Genomic DNA, 21,843 nt, shown 5'->3' with positions numbered 1-21,843 from the left:
AACACAGTGTAAACCAAGGGTGGAAAGGCAGAACAGCAAGAAGTGGATCAGGAATCTGGACACATCTATCTCTGAGAAAGAAAGGGCCACTCGAGTAATTAATCCTTTTTATTTCTAATTAAGTGGGCAACGTAAGTCAGACCTCAGAAACTTGGGGCTTCCTCATTTCCCCTTCTGAGAAGCAGCTGTGCTGCACTACCTACCTCTAGCGGTAGTCTGCGTGCTACAGCTATGTTCCCATGGGAAGGTACAGTGTCCAGAAACACATTATGATTTCTGTAATAAATGCTACCAAATTGTCAGTGCAATAGTAACTATATCAACGTTTGTTTAACTGGAAATTTATTTAGTCCAATCAGTCTCAGCTTGCGTGAGCTGCTGTTGTATGCAGCAGAAGCATGAGACTTTATGTTCTAGTGACCCATGTAAAGCATTTATTAAAAAATAACTCTGTTGGAATGCTTCTGTGTTGAGATGATGATTTGATGTCTCTCCTTTGAGCTTTGCCTGCTCAATAATTTGAGAAACAACATAATAGCATAGGGAACCATATCGATGTGTGTTTACAATGGACAGTATGACGAAAGTATTAAAGTCAACATGACAGGGGTATTAAAGCCACCCATCTAGTTGTCAACTCATGAAAATAACTAAAACATTAAAAATGTGCATATCTCTCTCACTCTTTTCTTAACTATACATCTTTTATTTAATTTGCACCTGGAATTTCTCTGATCTTCATACTCACTTTCTTGTGACAAGGGATGAAAACACTTCTGTTTAACAGTTCCATACAGTATGTGCAGTTGTCTTCAGTACAGTTTCTTACTGGCCTCCTGGTTGTCACATCAAGCGATTTCCCAATTTCCCAGCTCTTAATGAACACTTCAATTTCCTCCATATTTGTAATTATGGTCCTGTTTTGCATTTTCAGGTCATCAGTAGGATCTCCATTACACACCCCTGGAGACAGAAAATCATGTTTAAAGCATGAAAAAACATGCCATATTACTTCCTTTGGGAAAGGAAAATGCACTCAATAAGGTAAGATTAACCTTGCATCAGTCACCTATGAGACTTAGTCATCTGAATTTATAAATGAAAGCAGCTGTATGTCCACTGTCGTTCCAACTTTCTACTTGTTACTTTAGTTGTCAGCTCAATGGCTTAGCAAAACAAGCAGACCATGCAATACGAGTAATGATACTTTTCACAAAAATTAATTAACTTTTGAGAAAAACTGCTACCAAAATGTGCCGTTGAGTGCAGCAAATTCACTGACATGTCATCAGATTCTGATCTCATTTTCCTGAATAGCAATCAGCTCCATGGGAGTAAATGTAGATGGCTTTCAAATTAACTGCATGTCGTTGATGTTTTGACACTGTATTGAAACTTAATTGAACATTCTAAATGCAAGAAATTATGAAAGGAATCTTTTGATGAACAAATTGCTTTCTCCAGGGAAAATATTTTTCTCACTCAATTTATTAATACAAAACCACCAAAAAACCCACCCCACTCAAACCCCTGACATCCGTTGGCTACCTGAGTTCATTATTGTGTGTATTCAGTTAATTCATCAATGAAAACATATACTTCCTATAGCACATAACAAGTCATTAATGCCAAAAGTTTAATCTTCATAATAGCTTTTTACAGCTCATGGACTGATGAGCCAAAGTTCCTATATCCTTTTTTCCTCTTTCCTTCTGCATTGCTTACCACAACCTAAGTCCTTGCCTTCGTGCTTCCAGCCCTGCATCCTGATGCTCTCCCGGGTCCCTTGGTAGAACCGGGCTAGCCTGGCGTGACAGGCTCTTATTCTCTCCAACAGGACGGAGGAACACAGAAGATGGTATTTGCATGATAAGAAGCATTTGGCAGTAGCATGGCTTTCCAGTATTCTTAACACTTCTGCTCCTTGCTGCTGTCCTAATGCCATCCCACAAACTGTGCTGGCATTAGAATTTGTAAGGCCGTACTACAGAATTGCAGAATCAATACAGCTTTAAAAATAAAGCCAGTTTACCGCATAGTCCCACAATTTTTTCAGTATGAGACAGAGAGGACAGGAGAATCCCAGACAGGAACAAACAGCAGAAACAGGAAAGAAGCAATAAAGGAGGCTTCAGACTTTACTGCAAAGTATCAGGTAGAACAACACTTCAGAGCAGAGGTTGGATTTGTCTTCATAGTCTTCCTCTTTCTGTCTTTTCCTGGCACAAAGAGTAACTATTCTATAATCCTTCCTATATTTGACCTCATCTCATCCCCACCTTTTTCAGCATGCACGGACAAGATGGCATCATACTGGGAAAAAGTTGCAGTATGTGCCAGGGCCAGCATTCACCTTCTATCACTAGATCTAGGAGAACTTTCCTTTTGTTCAAGCAGAATATAGCAATTGATTTTAAAAACTTAATTTGATTATATGTGTATTTAAACCATATCGGAATTGTTTTGTTTGCTTTTAAAACTAAAAGCAGTTTAAAAGACTATGAAAAGTTAATTTTCCTGTTCAATATGGGGTAGATTATGTAAAATTACAATGCACAAGAAAATTAACATTTATGACTCTAGAATACCTTCTTACACTTTTCCGTATAATTCATACTGGCAGAGTTATAAAAAGGCTACCAAGGAAGCCTGAAACATGCCAAATTTACTGTCATTGTCTGAGACGCCTCAGCACAGTTTTGAACCTTGGATACAACCTTAAAGAGGTCTGAATTTGGATTCTCAGGGGACTTGGACCCTTCCCAAGATACACCTTTTGTCGGTATTTGCATAGTGATAAGCTGCCACTGCTAACATCTCACAGTTATTCTTTGCTCCCATAATCACTGAAATATACTGTCACTACATGAAATTCTTCAGCAGCCACTTCTCCATTGAAAATTTCACCCTTTTCTTTACTTGACTTCAACAATATTTTTAAACACAGGCTGATAGAGTAAATTTTTTACAGTTAATTAGATACAAGGTACTGATCCTTACTTGCTCTGAGAACTACTTTATTAGCAAGCAGTTCTTTGAAACAACATTATTGATTTATTATTATGAATTAATATAATTTCACAAGCCCACCTCAAATGGGCTTGTCAGTGTAGTTAATGGGAGTCACAAGGAGAGCTATAGGGACAGCAGGTCACAGACACAAAAGGGAGGTGTAAATTTTGAATGGGAAATTATTATATAAGAAAAACATTGCCTTACCACAAAGTCCTTCTGTCTTCATGGATGTGTTAGAGTGTAATCCATACTGTATATCTATTATGCCTGTAACATGAGCCCACTTGATGCTAATACCAGCTGGGGTATTAACGACATACATTGCACCAGTATCCTGAATACTCAGTCCTTCTTTTGAAAATGGTAATGATTGAATTACAGAATCCACTACTACCTAAAATAAACCAAATAGATTTTAGGGATAAAACCAGATTGTGAAGATGTGTTTTATATGTCTTTGTATTTTATAGCAAAACATATTTTTTACAGCCTCTGCCACATATAGTAACAGTCACAGTGCTTAAATCACAAAACTTCCCATCAGTGCCATTTCCTATAACTGCAAACAAAGTAGATAGGAGAAAAAATAATTATATGAAAATATTTTCTAATTAAGGAAGCTATAAAGCTTATTTTTTACATATCATATGATAAAACAAAACAAAACAAAAAAACCAATCCTCATCCCAATTATTCAAAGTTATCTGTTCTGACCGGTTATTGACTAGCAGGAAAGGGAGATTAAGTATTTATCATTTCTTGGAACATTTCTGTCCAGTTCAAGGTTTTCTGGAAATACAGTCTCAAGCATAAATGCCTTTTGCAGCTTCTTTAAAGTCTCAAAAGAACTTTCAAGTTAATTTTGGATAAATGACATATAAATGAAGCACGGCATCAGAAATCTATCTTTTTTGCTTCCAGCATACCATGAATTACTGGGCACCTGAACCGCAAAAGTAATCCTAATCCTGCAGTACATTCATTATAAATCTGATCTATTGCATTCTACAACAGAATAGCTCTCCAGATATCTTTTAAGTGTACACATGCTATATACTGGTGATGTATACTTACTTTTCTTGCTAAACGATTGATAAGTAATTTATATGTGCGTGTTGTTACATTTAATTTCTTAAAACAGAGCCCTGAAGTGCTTGCAGGGGGAACCTTGAAAGAAAAGTGACAAACAAGTTTAGTTACTACTGTTTTTCTAATTCTGTACCAATGCTATAGGGAATTTTTCAATATGTGCGATATTAATATGTTTTATAATTAGTAAATGAAAAAAGTACTCACTAGTTTTCTTATTGAATTTGCACTCTGGAAAACATTAAAATAGATTAGAACGATAATCAGTAGCATTCGTATTTGGCAAAAATATCAAAGTTCTTCTACAACCAGCTTCATAATTAAACTAATTTAATATATCCCTTATAAATAATGAAACATACACATTTCCCAGCCAACGTAATGTACCTTTCTATGAACTATTTTTAGAAACTTGATTTACTTGTTAAAGATTTAAATCAAAGGGGTTTATGTGGAAAATAATACAGAAAAGATAGCACTGTGACCTGAAAAAGTTGAATTAAAAATACATAGAAATACAATGGTCAAGCCAATAAAATCCCCTGCCTTAACTTGGATAAAACTCCTATTTTACCAAGGTATCTTTCTGCACAATGTTGCAGTTCTATATATCATACTTCAGCTGGCTTTTAACTAAACAGCTTTAACATTGAGAGCAATTCACTACTAGCTTCACGAGAATCAACATATGCTGCAAAGCCCTTTCAAAAAGTATTTCTTAAGGAAGTACAGCTACAGACTTCTAAAGCTCATCTGCCTATGCAAGCTGCCTTCATACCTTTAGACTGCAACCAAGAACAGTGAAGAGAGCAATTTAAAAGAAAACCTCTAAAACAGTGTAAGACTTGGGACTTAAAAATCAAATGTACAGTTGCCCCAGTGAGGTTAGATAACAGACCAAATAGAGATGGGAAGGAAAGAAGCTTGATGAAGTTCCTCCTCAGGAACTTGTTTATCCACAAAATACAAGCCAGTCATTCAAGGGTTGCATAAATTAGGACTATGGACAATGCAAAGGAAATGTATGTACAGACTCTAAGGATGAGGCTGACCTGACCTAAAATGGCAGTCTAAAAACAAAGTGGCTGGATCCCCTCCGTAGGCAATGCAGACAATTAGACAACTACAAAGAACAACCATCACACTAACCCCCAAATCATTAAAACCTTCCTAAAATAACCACAGAAGATTTTTGTGACTATTCAAAATATTTAATATTTTTACCACATTGTAAAGTATAAATTCAGGGCCTCGAGAAGATTTGTGGGTGGAGAGCCTGAAGTTATGTCACCCCTGATAGTTTAAAAGGAACCTATATTTGAATTTTCTTATAACATAATACAACAATTACTATTTAACCTGAGATAAAATTTGGTTATCTAGACAGCATGATAAAGCATGCATCTTGAAAATTCAATAACTTGCCATTTTTCAATGGATACGGCTTTTATCTGAAAGTTTTAAGTGATAATTTTTTGCAGAATTTCATACCTATGACACAAAAATTCAAGAAACAATTACAATTATTGTGGAAATGCAAGTATCTTACCTGATTAGCAGGACATTTTTCAATATGAGCAACAATAATTTCCCCTGGTAACTTGACTAAAATGTAGGAAGCCATATTACAGAGGGCTATGTTGTTTCCATCAAATGTAATCACACTCAGTTCAGACAGTACAGAACATTGACCTAAAAAATAACTGTCATTTAATGAGGTTACCACAAAATCAACTACAAGGCATTTCTAAAAACTTTCAGTTTTAGCAATATTTGCTTTCATATGACATATGCTCATATGTATATTGATGACCTTGTTCTGCAGACAGCATACCGAGCCGTAAGCAGAAACAAGTATTTTATGTTACTCAGTGGAAATACCTTGACCTACTGCTACGCATCCAGGGTAGGGGAGAAATTGTAAATTGTTGAAAATTTTTACTTAAATGAACTTTTTATGGGCAACGTCAATGAATCTGTACATTGTCAGATAAAATATATGCATTAAAATATACATACTTTTGAGATACTGATAACAAGAGACTGATCTCTCCTGTCTTGAGACAAATACTTAAAAGTGCGATATTTGTTTCAGTAATGCTGCAGGGTTTTAAATATGACTTTTCTTTGGCCTTTTTGTTCCATTGGCAGACAGTGATCTGCCAGTTTCTGAAGTTTCTAAATATAACTAAAAACTGCAGTTAGAGTTAACTGAAATTTGGGGGTTCTGCCTTTCAGAATATGCCAGTATTTAATTTGTTTTCTTCACAAAATGTTGAAATCTCAACATTTCTACTGATATAAAATCTGAAAAGTCTCAGCTCAAAAATATTGATATTCATGTTGCAGATTTCATTTCACCATTTTCATTCAAAACAAAGTACTTTTACTCTCATGAATGTTAATTCAAAGACATTTACTATATTTCATTCTGCTTTGCTGATGAACAGCTCTTTTAAATTCATTCCAGTATTCAACCTCATATTCCCACTATAATAAACCCTTAATTTATTACTTGAAATTTACAGATCTATGTTGTATTTAAAAATAAAACAGTGACTTACAGGGACATTCCCATTCTGGGCAACAACTATCAGTGTTAACTTGAACTGGCATTCCTCGAAAACCACAGTCTGGCTTCTGCACATCCTTAGGGCAGTTCCTTGAAAGGTTGTATAACATCCAACCCGTATTAACACATACATACTGGCTACATTTGTCGACAGGTTCAAGGTATCTTGGCTATCATATAAGGAAAAAACAACCAGAATCAACTTTACATTCATTGCCCTTATGAAGTCCAAGCAATCATTTGTTCATCACTCTGCTCTGAGAGAATCAGCATATATATGTGACCCCTCATCAGTTATTTTGGAATTAATTGCTTTTGGGTGGTTGTAACAGTTGACAATGATGCACATCCATTCACCCACATCCTTCCTGTTCCACCTGGCTTTGGTGGAATACTCTGTGTAAAGCTTTATACATTCAGGCTACATATTGTATTCAGTAATAATCTGAAGCATTTTAAGAAGTACAGAATCGTGCATTCCCATCATTTTAAACCCTATGACAAAGAAACAAATGCGAAAAAGAAAGACAGGGTAAGATTATGCAGAAACCCCAAAATTCCATGGATTGTGGCTTTTTCTGCATCTCAGAAATAGATTTCACTGTCTAGAATCAGCACATAGCTTCAAAAGCCATTTTATTCCAGAGCAATAAGAGCAGAAATACAACAATCCTCTAATAATAATTGAGTATTTTAAAATATACAAATAAAAACAAAAATGGGAGATATTTAAAATCACCGGTATTACATACATAGTGAAACAGAATGGGCTGAAAAGCAATATATATTTTAACACATAGGGGCAAGTAAAACTGATCATACCACACATTGGGAAGATGTAGACATCAGCGTATGCATCATTGTACCAAAGGAAGCCTTGTCAGCTGTAGCTGTCATTGTTTCTGTGCTTGCCAGAGAAGTTTGTGTTTCCACAGGCTCTGAAGAGGAAGGCAGAGCCATTCCACCACTGGTCTGCAGCTCTGTGGGCTTTGTTAAACCAAAATAAGGTTTAATGGTTTTCTGCGTTGGGATTTTGGACCAATCAGACATTATTACACCCAGGACTCCAGAAAAAGAGAGGTTTTTTGCTGAGGTTGTATTTCTTGAAAAAGGCGACATCTGAACTGCTGATACTGTCAAATAAGGCAGGGAAGATTTCTCAGTTGTGGTTGACTTTGTCTTGGTAACATTTCTTTGCTCATCTGAAGTCTGACCACTTTCTAAAATATCTGCAGTTCTTTCAAATGAGGTTGCTTCTGAAGCTGTAAATGAGGTGCTCTTCATCTGTGATAACGGACTTGTAGCACCAGTTGTTTTAATGATCATAATTTTTGGAGTTTCTTTAGTGATCTGTGAAGCTTGAGTCACTGCAGATGTAAATAAAGACTTGTGTGACACATGCATGGGTGTTTCTATGGTGGTAGGAGTTGAAGCTGAAGTCCTGTAAAATTCCAAATCAGCAACAAAAGAATCAGTGGTTTTTGTAGTAATCCCAGAGGCTACAGTAGTGCCAGAAGCAACTAATAAACTGGCTGAAGAGCTAGCTGGTATTTTTGCAAAAATATAAGGTGCTTTTAAAGATGTAGCTTTCATTGTTGTTTTCATGACCATTGGTGTAGTGGATCGAGTGATGATTCCAGCTGATATGGCTGATATTGTTCCATCTTCTTCTGAAGAACTTACTGAAGAACTTCCTAGAGAAACAGTAGAGATACGAGTGGTCTTAGGAGGAGGTGAAGACACAGAGACCTTACTGGACTGGTTTTCTAAAGTGGTTTTGGGAGTTGTAGGTGTTAGTGAAGAGGGCATTATAATGGATGTTTTTAGTGCTGTTGAAAGGCTGGTAGAAGGGCTTATGTTTAAAGTGAATGTAGAAAAATTTACCAAAGAAGCTGCAAAGTCTATGACTGGACTTTTTGAGGTTCCTTGTGTATCTAGAGATGAAATTGGTGATTGGGTAGCAGTTATATTTTGTGTTAATGATGATGTCGTACTGACTATGGGACTCAATGAAGAACTTGTAGTATCAGATGTCACATAAGATGGTACCGATGTTGATAACAAGATTGTAAATAAAGATGATGACTTTGTAAGAGAAAGATCTTTAGGAATGAAAGTGCCTGAACTTCATGCCACAGGGTCAGTTTTCAATTCTGTATGTGAACTGCTTGGGTACTCTGTAATTTCTGAAGTGGTTATTAATGTAGCATTTAAAGGTAATACTGATGTCCTAAGGGGGAAGACTGTAGATCTAATGGATTCCTTTGGCTTTTTAGAAATGGATGACACTGGAGAGGAATCAGTGTGCATTATGTATTTATTTTCTGTTGAGGCTTTATTTGCCATAAGAATATCAGAGATCGCTGGATTGACTAGAAGAGTGGAAGCAGTGGAAGGTATTTTATAAAGACTTTTGGAGGCAAAAGTGACATCCGCCATAACTTTGGGCTTCAAGGAGGTAATCAGAGAATGCACTGGTAGTGTGCGTGTTACAGGAGGACTTGAAGAAGTGTTTATAGGGATGTGAGAAACAACTTGAGGTGAAGATGCAGTCATTATGGGCAAAACAGCAGAAATACTGCGTTTTATTAATGGAGATGTCTGCTTGGGAACAGTCACTGAAATTTCCATTGAAGATAAAAATATCTTTGGAGAAAAACTAGCTAAAGAATTTGCATTTAAAAATATCAGAGAAGTTTTAGACAAGGGTTTTGCTGTTGCAAAATATGAAGCTGTGTTTAATTGACGAAAACTTGTCTCAAAGCTAGCAAATCTAGTAGTCATGGGAATTTGAGGAGCAGATGAGGTCAGTGCAGAAATGGCTGTCGGGTAAACTGCAATTTGACCAATGCCAGGCCTAGTTCTAACAGACAAAGTAGGTACAGGAGAAGCAGATGTGTTTAGTGACAACCATGAACCTAGAAGAAATACAGGTCTTGTGGAAGTTGCTCTGCCAGCTAGCAAAGCAGACAAAGACGCTTCAGACGATACTGCTGCTCCCTTAGAATGACTTACTGAAGGACTCCTACTCTTCCCCATCCCTGCAGGCAGCTCAGAAGTGGCAAAAGACGGCTTAGACGTTAAAGTTGTTAATGCTGAGGTAGGGGGAACAGTTCCTAGCTGAGTGATTGATGTTTCAAGTGGAAATGGAACTACCATTAGGGAAGTGGGTGTTAATAACACAGAACGTGTTGGAATAGGACTTGCACTGAGCAGGGTTGTTGGAGTCGCTATTGTAACAGGTAAAGAAATAGATGCAGTAGAACTGACAGTATGTGATGTGACTGCTGAGGCTTGAAGAACAGTTGGAAAATCTGTTGAAGAGATGAGTTTGGAAAGGACAGTAGGGCTGGCTGTGCTGTGAAGTACATCAGAAGGCTTCACTGTACTTGGTAATGAGAATGTTGAATAGGTGGCTGCTTCCAATGAGTAAAAGTCCGTAATAGACTGTGCTGACATATTCATTCCCCTTAAAGTTGTGTTTTCCTTCATGGTTATTTTGGCTGTCACACCGGCATGTATTGACTCAGTCCCTGAAGTAACAAAAAAAGGAGGTGTACGAGGAATTCTCTCTGTGGTAGCACCCGTGTGAGGGATTAACAGTGAAGGTTTTGTTCCAGTTGCTGATTCTGTAGGAGTCACAGGTATGCCTAAAAGGAAAAATGCATATTTCACTGTCTTTTATGGATTACTGGTAAAGCAAAAATAGCAACATCTATTTCTACTCAAGTCCCATTTAAATATTAGAAAATCAGAGCATCATTTTGCTGAGAAGATAACTTGCCAATGGTTCCAGGTTGCCTGATGACTTCGAGGAACTCAGCTGACTCAAGAAGTGTTCCAATTTTCTTTGCAAATGGAGTAGCTAATTATTTATTAGTAGTGAAAACCTTGTTTGTGCAGAACAGTTTTGAAGCAACAAGGGAATTCCATGGGAAATTCAGTAAATCCAAAATAGTAAAATATTTGGAATAAATACATTATAGAATATGTTATCTTCTTTTGTATCTTTGGAAGGTAGTATACTGTATGAGATAACTTTGTACTAGCAAATATCAAACATAATGTATTTAATTCAAAACTTGTAAAATAGAATGAGAGACAGTATTAAAATGTAATTTTAATGTTAAAAGACTACTGTATCCCCAAAATAAGCAAATAATGTGGTAACTTCACACACCATAAGTTATGAAATGATGCAGTGTTAGTGTTGGCTCGTCAACTGAAAAGTCTGAACTTTCCGCTAGAGCAATATTTCTTCCATTTGGGATCTTTCCATTATATACATATGATATATTAGCAGTATATGATCAAATATAATTGTGATGGATATAACACCACCACAAAAGGTTAAATTTAACACAGTATTAGAGAAAAGAAAGAATTCAACTTTAGATATGGCTTGTTTAGATGTAAGACGTATTTTGGATGACTGGGAATGCAGTGTATGTCCCAGAGAGACATTCTTCTTCTGGTAAAGCATTTAATAAAAAACATCAACGCACATTTGATTAAAACATTTCCTGGGATCTCTAGAGTGATTTATGAGATTAGACCAACATAGTAAAATATACTTACAGTCTTCTGGATAAACACATTTAAGTGTGACCTCATCAAGGATCATGTTTTTGGGACAGTATGGCAGGCATCCTTCAACCCTTTAAAATATTATATAGTTAATTTTAAAGCCACAGTAGTAATATAAATTAATTTTAAATTATTTCACTTTGGCAAATTAAAAAATTTAAGGTCTTCCCCATCAGAGTTCTGAGAACTTTCTGGTGTAATGGTGAACACAGCATTTTGAGGCATTTTAAGGTCAATAAGACATTGAACAGCACAATTCTAAATTGTTAATCATCAATTCTTTGCATAGGCTGATGAACATAATAGCTTTGGACAATTTTGCTTCAACAACCAGGTGTAGGTTCAGATCCCTAAGCAGAAACTTCTCCCAGAGGGCAAAGAACTTCACTACAAGACCACTGTTTTACCCAGATATGTTCATTTGAGACTTTACAATATTTAAATGGACTCTATAGAAAGTCTCATTCTTGATTCACTTTCAGAGTAGAAAAGTACAGACAAGTCTCTTACCTTTTAATTTTGATTATTAAATTAACAACCAGTGTGCCTATATGAAAAAAGCTAAGAGTAGCAACAGAGAAAATTAGTAATATTAGTAATTTTCCTAATCATAAACTGCACATGCCGAGGGAGATAGCCTGAAATTCAAAATACCATTTCTTTTCCACTAGATTTTGTGCCTTGACTTTTTAGGCATTTTTCCTTTTAGTTTTATTTTAAAAATTGTGGTTCCACAGGTGCCAGGGGAGATCCATGGAGACAGGAAATCTTGGTACTAACAATATAACATCAGCAGTGTGAAATCTCTCAAGTCATGCCAATGAGCATCACTTAGTGTAAAAGTTCCTTCCTCTTACAGGAGAGGGCGTAGTCCACCCTTACTATTCCTCCAGTTTTCGATCTCAGTTGTACAAACACCAGAAAGATGTAGTCATTTACAGCGTCATGGGATGCTGGTTTAGGATGTGAATATAAATCCATAGACAGGAACAACCTTCATTTAATTTAATAGGTTTCTGCCTAACCACTAGCGGAAGCTAAACCCCTGGGTTAAATACAAACTCTCTTATTCTTGTGTTGAAAGATTGCACGTAAACAGGAATATATACTGTGGGAAACGAGAGGCTGTCACAAATGTTTTCACATGATTTATGAGAGCTGCTCACAAGAATGACACTGAAATCTGGATAAGTAAAAATGAATGGATATTGCAGCTGCAGTAATTTTCAGAAAGCATATGGTACACAGAATAAAAAACCCCAATACAGTAGCAATACTGAGCTTAATTTGACTTACGGAGGAAGGAATTTACATGCTATTCCTTCAGGATCACTACATGTTTTAACACAAGGATTAGCACAAGATTCGTATCGCCATTCACACATCCTTCTATAAGGCACAGATGCATCAAGTTCTGAGAAAGAAGGAAAAGGTATTATTTATTGATTGTGTCATCAATAAACTATAAATTTATATCTTTTCTATCATATACATTGGCATTTTTCAGAAAAATGAAAACCAAGTAGAGAAATCCTTGAGAACTTTCAAATAGGTGAGATTTTGTTCATTTTCAATTTCAAGTATTTTAAATTCAATCAAGCTAAAAGACTGAAGCTTCAAAGATACAGCTACTTACTTGTACAATCTATACTATTTAAAAACCTTAAAAAACAATTAACCACTGTGAAAATACTGTCGGTTGCAGAAGCAATACAGTTAACCCGTTCATTTAAAAGAATAGGTATCTGTAGGTCACTAACAAGACATTAACACAAATCATTTTTTGACATGCCACATTCATTTTGAAAGACTAAAACAACAAAAATGTAGTCCAAAGGTAAAGTAATCATCATATCTGCAAAAATTAGAAAATAGTAACATTTGGAGGTGGGGTGGAAGACAAAGAATAGTAATTAAAAATAGGATAAAAAAATATTTGTTACTATTGCTGATGAAAGTGCTCTACAGGCAAGCAGAAGAAACCATACTTATCCCTGGGGATTATGCAAAATTTACCTTCAATACTAAAGCTACTCAAACGTTTGAATTGTTCTGAATCATCGTACTTTGCCACTTTAACACCAGATGAGGTGAGAATGATGAAAAAGCCTTTTTTACTGTGCAGTTCAAAGGCGCTGAGCCCTGGACTCCAGAGGCCATGGTGGTGGAAGAAGGTGGCTCGTCTCCAAAAGGAGGCACTTGCCTGCCACTGTTCCAACCCGACGGTTTCATTGTCGTGTACGTACAGAAAGTAGTTTGGTCTTTCAGCAGATTCAAGGGAAACAAGAGAGAGCGCTTCCACAGAAGAAGAAGAAAAAAATAGTAAGATTTTTCACTGAGAACAACTTAAAGGTGAGATTAAAATCGCTTTATTGGCTGTTAAGTGATTCCTTTTAAACAACTACTTTTCACAGAAAAATATTTCAGTTTTATGTTACTCAAAATATGTTAGAAATGCAGGGTCTAAAGGAGATGTCAAATAATCATATAATCCGGAGCCATCAGAGAGCTGATCAGTTAGATCAAAACTAGATTCAGCCTACTGCTACCAACCTTCAAAATAATTCATAAGCAGTCTCAAATTGGGACTTGCTCAAACTGGGAGTTTTTTCTCAAATTCAGACAAATGCCTGACAGTTCAGCTGTACCAAAATTTCATGCATAAATAACATCACACAAATATTGTAAGAACATGCTTGAATTCACCTTGAGATCAGTCTTTTTTTACATACAGTCATATCCAGCAATACAGTAAGAAAAACTGCAGCCAAATCAAAGATTTGACCCTCTGTTTGCTCTACCTATGCCAAAAATCAGAAGTGAAGAAAATTCTTTGAAAATCTAAGAACTTAAAAGAAGACTTCAGATTTGATTTTCAACTTGAATAAAATCTTAAAGTGCCTTTAATTTAGATGAAGACGATCTCATTCCTCACAGATATGAAAACTACCTGTGTATTGCACAGATATAATGGGTGTTTTACTTCCACTTTATATCAATTGGAGAATTGACAAGTCTGAATTAATTTTTCTGTACTTTCTCATTTCAAAATCATATCTAAAAACCTAATTTCTTCACTGCAAAATTGTCAATTGTTTGTGAATATAGTTTCAAATTTTACTGTGGAGACAGCCCTTTGTTGATTTTTGAGGGATTTTTTCAACAAATTAAATTCTATGAGAAAGCAATGACAAAATCTGCGTAGACTTAATTGGCACAAACCCAATAGATGTAAAGAAAGGAAAATATATACAGAAGGAAAAGTATTTAAACATATTTATTTGTAGTTCTATAGTTTGGATCAGTCTCTGATAAGTGAAAAATAAAGCTTAGGAATAGGTATTCACCTAAGAAACTTCCTTTTACATTGTATGGAGATGCTGCGTACTAACAATGCAGGAGACAGATTGGTTGCACATTTTATAGTACACTGAAAAATCACAAAAAAGAAGAAAAAATAAAGTAGAAGTGATTTTACTGGAGACAAAAATATCCTGCATTCACCATCAGTGTTGAGATTTGCCAGATACACGTGCAAAATTTCCCAGTTCCTAGTTATACAAAGTAATTCTTTATTTACCAAAGGAATTCAGTTCACTTGTATTTTGCAATATTTCTAAAATAATCTTTGAAAAGTCATCTTTAAATCTGGCAGTGAGGTTTTCCAATATTAAAAAAAAAAAAATTAAAAAATCAGCATTCTTCCTCAGTTTTGAAATTGGCTGCTTCATCCTCCCTTATTCCAATAATTAAAAATATCTAGACTATTTTAGGAGATTTAGAAGATGCAGCAAAAATCATTCATATAGTTTGAAATATATGTATTGCCATTAGCAAAATTGTTGAGAACACTTACATAAATCTTTATCTTTGAAAAGGCCTGGAGTTATCATGAAACTGAAAATTACATTTCCATATGCTCCAGTTCTAGGCAGGGGAAATATCCTTCTACTGGATACATTAGCTCCTATAACTGTGTCATTCTCTCCATAACTGGACAAAACATAGGGTCCTTCACCAAGACCTACGGGAAAAAAAATCAAATAGAAAAAAACAAATTCTCCTTGCCCAACATATAAAATGTAAGTCTTATTTCTTATTGCCTTAGATATTTCACCATACCTGGAATCAAATAAATTTGGAACTACAGCTCAATACCTCAAGGTATTATGCTGGCGTGGGTCTGTACCTATCTGTTTAATGTACTTCCTTGTTCTTTGCTTGCTGTCCAGAATACAATGGATACAAAGTGATCACAAAAAAGTGGCTTACTTTGGCTGTACTCACAAGTGTCTGGCTATCCTCACAAAATGACCTGTACAAGCACGCAACCTGGGCTGCTTTTTTGTGGTGTTTAGTCGTTTACATGTCCTTATTTCTATACTTCGAAAGACCAACAGACCAACTTTAGTATTATTCCCCAAATAGACACTGAAGCCACTCTTAGATCTAGAAGGCAATTCCCCCCCCCCCCGAAATAACAGATTTCAAATGATAAAGTTGTAATTCAACTTTTGGGAGCAATATTGCTTAAGCAGTTGCCTAGTTCATCCTCTCCCACAAGCCACTTCCTTCTTCCCCACTACTGCCCCATTTATTATGCCATCCTAAGTGCTTCAGCAGTGAAGTGATCCAGCTGAAAAATAACCAGCAAATTTTTCCAGTCTGGTTCACCACATCGTCATTCAAAAGCTCATGGCAATATAACGGTGACAACAGCTTCAACTGGTACCCCTGCCAAAACGGAGCTGGCCTAACCATGCCCAGCAGCAGACCCCTGGAGCAGTTGGTTACTGCTGGGCTGGAAAAGCTCACAGGGATACACCCAGATAAAACAGCATCCCTCTTTGTCACTGTATCTCACTGAAAGAACCAAGAGCAGCATACTTCTAAAACCTTACCTTGTGAGTAATAAACAGAATGTGTAAGTTTTGTGAAAGCTTTCAGTCCTAACTGAAACCCTTTCCCAGACTAAGGCAACTCCTTTCAAATACAACTCTTCCAAGAGGGAAGGAATTTTCATAATGATGAGATTTGTCTCAGCTAGAAGTTAAACACCAATTTCTGGAGAAAACTGCATGAAAATAACTACCATTTTTATATGGAAACTATACTGGAGCTCATAGGCACGTGAAGCCCACAAGCTTGCAACAAAATGGCCACATTTAAAGCAGTGATGAGGCAATTTATCTTAAAAAGACACATTCTAAATTATTGGATGTTTATCCCTACATATTAACAGATATTTTGCCTATGACTTGAGCAAAAGCAGGACCGAGCTGTAATTGATAAAGTTTCCATAAAGATTCAGCAGTTTGATATCATGCAGAGCAAAAAAGAATGAGAGGAGGAGCCATCCTAGTCCCAAAAGATGTTTTGCTGGCATTTGGTGGTGGAAATAACACCATTCTTGACTTCAACCCAGTAGGTAGCGAAGCACCAAAAAGCCACTCGCTCATTAATACTCGTGGGTTGAGATAATTGATTTTTAGTTTAATAAGGAGAAGAAGAAGAAAAAAACAATCAAAGGAAAACAAAACCAAGAAAAGTGATGCAAAAACCCTCAATTGCTCACCATCGGCTGACCCCAGGCAATGCCAGCCCCAGCAAACTTCCCCTCCAGTTTGTATTGCTGAGCACAACATCAGATATTCTGCAATGACCCTTTGGTCAGTTGGGGTCAGCTGTCCCGCCTGCATCCCCTCCCACCCCCAGCCTACTCGCTGGCGGGGCAGCGTGAGAAACTGAAAAGGCCTTGATGCTGTGTAAGTGGTAGCTAACCTGGGTTTGTTATCAACGCTGGTTTCATCACAAATACAAAACATAGTCCCGTACAAGTTACTGTGAAGAAAATTAACACTATTCCAGCCAAAACCAGTACACATTACTACTTTTTAATGAAGACAAAATTCCCTATTGCAAGGAAATTATGGAAAGTCAGCTATACCTAGCAGGATCTACAAACTGCTACTGTGCTAGGCCAGACTTCTGGGGGCAGAAAAAAAAAATATCATATACTGTATGATGCTCATTATAGAATGCAAGTCACTAAAAAGATGTATCAAAAGTCGCATTCATATCATTGCATTTAGTCAAGTTTCCCTTCCTTTTTAATAACCTGTTCCCCACAAAATACATGCACAGCATCCAAATCTAAGAAGGGATGCTACAGGAATTTAGTTTATTAAACGAATACCACTCTCATTCTAATGAACTGTTCTTTACAGTACAGTATTTGTGAGACTTGTGCATAAAATCCCGTAACCTATCAATTTCAAAATATAATAGGTCCCAGTTCTGAAATTTACAGTACAAACACAAGCTAACATCTTTCTAGAGCTTCTTTGTGACTGCCAAGATATGCTGCGCAGTGCATTAATCCACCCCCACATTGAATATGAGGATGTTATTAATTGAGACATTAGGGAATACTTAAGATCATTCAACACAGCTGGGCTACTGACCTTCACCCATTAAAAATAGAAGCAAAGTTAAAACTACATACATCAAGTCAAAGAAAAAGCCCATCAATTAATTCAATTGAGTTTTTAATTGAACCAAAGGAATCTCTTTTATGTGTCAATGTAAGAAGGAAAAATAAAACAAAGCAAGACACTTCAGAATGAAAACCTAGAAGATAATTGCATAATGTGAAAAATCTTCATAAAATTTATACAGCTTTTTAATTTTTTTTCCAAAAATCATACCAAATTAATTATTATTCTGATTAATCTTAACCCAGTAACATCAGAGACGCATTATATCCACATCATTCGTTTTTGGAGGAAAGGACTTGAGTTTCCCTGTGCCAAAGGCAGTTAGTTCAGTGAGGTGAAAATTTAAGTGTTAATAACCATGTATAACCTTCCAAGATGAACACTAATGCGTTGGTATTTGAATCCGATACTAATGTAGGATTTTCTGTGTTTATACAGGACAAATCTCAAGTAATACATGAGATATTGCACGGAAAAACAGTATATTTAGATATCTGTAGCAGAACAGGAGGGAAGATAAAGTCAGTGTAATGACATAATGATATTAAATAGGCAAGGGATATATGGCGAAATGACATACAATACTCCAGGTTCATAAAAATCACTTCTCCTTTCTAATGGATTTGAAGGTCCAGTGAGCTTGAGGGATTGTGACTATGCAATCCTACCCTAGGGAATGGGGAGAATGGAAAAGAAGATAACCTCCAACATTGCTGCAGCTGACAGAGATTCTCCTCAGCAAAGGGTTTTATTTGCAGCGTGCGCTGCATCATGTTTCATCTGAGATGCCAGATGTGTCATTTTGCTTGCAACTATGGTGTTTGTTTCCATGCCACAACTATCCCTGGACATAGAGCAGAAAGACTCATGGGGACTTGCTTTGCTAACTTCCTGAGCTCACTAAACTCACATAGCCAAATCAGGAGTTAAAAAAACCCCAAAAATCCAACCAACCAAACAAAAAATTTCATTCTAACCCATGAAAGAAGTTACCAAACTGTATTTTCTCCCAGGGCTAGTTTGAGTGAACTGCTATAAGAACATAAAAACAGCATCTCTTGCTGGTTTTTGTTTTTAAGAGAAACAAAATAAGTATAGGAGAGAGACATAAATATCTCAAAATAGTGCCATACAGAAAGAAAGATAGTAGAATAGTATGTCAAAGATGTCTTCCATATTCTAGAGTGGTCAAAGTAGGATTTTTTTTCTTTAAGTCAATGGCTTATTTGTGACTAAATGCGTTATAAAAATAGATTCTATATTGGAACCAGGGAATACAGATTTGTTTGTACAAATGCTAGTACAAATGTATGTACAGCTAGCACATAGCTAGCTGGTATGCTAGAAAACATGAAGAATAAGAGTATTCAGCAAGGTATATAAATAGGAGGATGAATAGAAGACAGGAATATCAAATACTACATACCTTGATTGTAATATTCACAGTCATAAGCTAAAAGAAAAAGAAAACAAGCACATTATTATTAGAAAGTAGCAGTAGAGTCACTGCATATCTGCATCGTAAAAATGTAAAATTAATTTCCATCAGAGCAAGTTTAATTTTCTGTAATATATTTCAATTAGTGACTTTATTTCCTTTGGCTTTTATTCAGTAACATACAGCTGTATTTAAATAGATGCACAAGGACAACAGATCTGAAGCAGAGAACTGTTCTCACTGCCAGTCAAAAGTAGAATGGACTGAATCTCTTTGCAGCCCCCTGCCCAATGCTGGATGTACCCCAGATCTGGTATACCAGTGCCTTTACAACAGCCACCACGCTGGCATATCCTGAGCACGGCCAATCCTCTTGAGTAAGACAGCAAATCTCGGTGTATAAGACTAACAGCTAATATAAAGACAATTTGAAAAACGTGAAGAAGCACATTTATAATCCACCTGCTTCCGTCATATTTTATTGGGCAGCGAAAGGCCAAAGATGCCCCAGATGAGCTCCGGTGTGAGGCCGGCACAGGTACGTACCACAGAGGGAAGGAGATCGCCAGTGAATCGCTGCTCCTTGCTGGCAGCATTTGTGGGCATAAGCAGCAATACTGGTACACAAGCACTCACAGTCTCCGCCAAGATTGCAATTACATGTATCTGTGTGACAATTTTTGACAAAAGAAGTCACATCAATCTGGAAAAGGAAAAAGAAAAAAAAAAGAAAAAAAAAAAAGAGGGATGGTGACCCAATTGCAAGATCGTACAAATTCCTATTGCTCCATTTTCAGCAGGAGTGCTACCTCTGGATTGTCTGAACTAATTTAACACAAAAATAAGGCTTTTTTTAAGTTTGGCTACATTCCTACACAAAAAGTATACTTCGAATGATCAGCTTGTACCTACGTTACAGGCCAAGACAAAATTTTCATTCAGTGACTATTAACAAGTGTGTCTGTCCACACACTTGCTGTTCATCGATTTTGGAGAGTATGTGGCAGTTGGCAGTTCTGTGTTTTTATAAAGCAAATGCTGCCATCTATAGTCATCCTGTCAGTTCTGCATGAACAACAACAGAGAGCTGCAGCTCTGATTATCAAGTAATTAAAATAATAATTTGCAGAGGGGTTTTTGGCCAGGGAAAGAAAGCTTGAGCACGCTGGTGACATTTGGCAGAAAAATATTTCTGCACTTACCAAAATTTTAATATACTTTGCCTGCAAACCTTCATTAGATCAGAAATCCACTTTCCCACTCTAAAATCCTATCACATTATTTCATGGCTTTACACGATACAATATTTTTTAGGTTGTAGTCATCTTCTTTGTAATGTTAAGCGATGTTTCTAAAACAGTGTTCTTACTCAACACATGGAATGTTTAAAGCAATGCTTTTCTTCGGTTTAGACTCGTTTTTAGACTCTGGCCTAGCTCAGTTGTAAAGCACTCAAATGGCACGCGTCAGTTTACAGAAATACCATCACAGTAACAAAGCAGCACTTATCTAGCATGGAGACGGCTTTTCAGCTGGCACTTGCTAGAAGCTGGCAGGGATATGAAGACTTTCTGTCTTCAGTGGAGAGAGATGCCATTTTGCTTTCATTCTTTTTCTTATTTTGAAAACAGGGATAGCACTGGAGGGGGAGGCACGAGTATTAGCTCTGTTGAAAATGTCTGTAATAACTTCACAGGAACCACCAAACAGCAGACCAGCTCCAAAAAGCAGAACCTGTCTCTCATGTCTGCAGGACAGCATCTCTCCATGGGTCAGCAACATCCCGCAGTTGTGACAAACCGTGAGCCTCAGGTGAAAGCTACTGCTGAGTTCAAGAATGACGAGGAAGACCTTTTTTTCCTGTGAGTGTCAAGGCTTCTCAGCTCCTGCTGAGTTCAGCACTCAGCCAGGCAACTGCAATCCATCAGTCACTGCCAACCACAGATGCAAGATTTTGTCTCCCTGAAAATGGGGTTTTCCAGCCTCAGCTGAACTCTGAGGCTGCCTGCCCCATGGGCAGGAGCTTGCCTCCATGCACAGCAGGACCCTCCACCACCTGCACAGCAGGAACGACTGGAAGAGCGCTGCTCCAAGAATGTCCTCAAACCCACATCTACACTTTCTGTTCCTGCCATGCCCCCAGTGTCAGTCTCTGCTTGGGCTTTTCTCCTTGGTAGCCAGTTCCCCACCCGTGCAGCCAGCTGCAGATGTCCTTGTAGGAGGTCACTTTACGTTACATTTGTAAGAGCCATATTCTCTCACACTGATGAGAGATTGTAAAAACACCTGAGAGGTGTTTTCTTTACAGGCTGTCCCATACAGGATGGATGTGTGCATATGAAAATACTTGACAACTAATTAAGTGTCATGCTTTGTACCTGACATGCATTTTTTAATATAATTATGCTAAATTTTTGGCATAATGTTTGCAAATGTTAATCACAACATGGATAAGATATAGAAAATGAACGTGAAAGAGAAAACATCTTTTTTTATGAGTTATTATAATACAGCTCCTTAAAAACTTCCAAAAGTTCCATTTTTATTTATTACTTTCCACTTTGAAAATACACTCATCACTATGTGCTCAGGCACGTGCTCAAAAAATTCTTTACATAGTAACTAAAGTCAACATTAGTAAATCT

General features: G+C 36.8%; 1 protein-coding gene across 1 annotated transcript in view; it reads right to left on the bottom strand.

Annotated features, from left to right (window-relative positions):
• Positions 1–21,843, bottom strand: part of OTOGL (otogelin like) — an 89,063-nt gene that overhangs the window by 19,151 nt on the left and 48,069 nt on the right. Inside the window, exons 28-42 of the mRNA XM_074574078.1 lie at positions 19,745–19,901; positions 19,187–19,213; positions 15,120–15,287; positions 13,280–13,558; positions 12,560–12,677; positions 11,255–11,334; positions 10,305–10,326; positions 10,031–10,079; positions 6,880–6,894; positions 6,669–6,846; positions 5,654–5,796; positions 4,312–4,335; positions 4,090–4,182; positions 3,220–3,409; positions 749–963 (exon numbers count right to left, since the gene is read on the bottom strand). Of these exons, the coding sequence (XP_074430179.1) occupies positions 749–963; positions 3,220–3,409; positions 4,090–4,182; positions 4,312–4,335; positions 5,654–5,796; positions 6,669–6,846; positions 6,880–6,894; positions 10,031–10,079; positions 10,305–10,326; positions 11,255–11,334; positions 12,560–12,677; positions 13,280–13,558; positions 15,120–15,287; positions 19,187–19,213; positions 19,745–19,901 (1,758 nt within the window). The remainder of the gene's footprint in view (positions 1–748; positions 964–3,219; positions 3,410–4,089; positions 4,183–4,311; positions 4,336–5,653; positions 5,797–6,668; positions 6,847–6,879; positions 6,895–10,030; positions 10,080–10,304; positions 10,327–11,254; positions 11,335–12,559; positions 12,678–13,279; positions 13,559–15,119; positions 15,288–19,186; positions 19,214–19,744; positions 19,902–21,843) is intronic.

This window comes from Larus michahellis, chromosome 1 (assembly GCF_964199755.1).
Source record: "Larus michahellis chromosome 1, bLarMic1.1, whole genome shotgun sequence".
Lineage (NCBI taxonomy): Eukaryota > Metazoa > Chordata > Aves > Charadriiformes > Laridae > Larus > Larus michahellis.
Note: the sequence above shows the minus strand (reverse complement) of the source record. Positions and strands in the feature narration are given on the sequence as shown.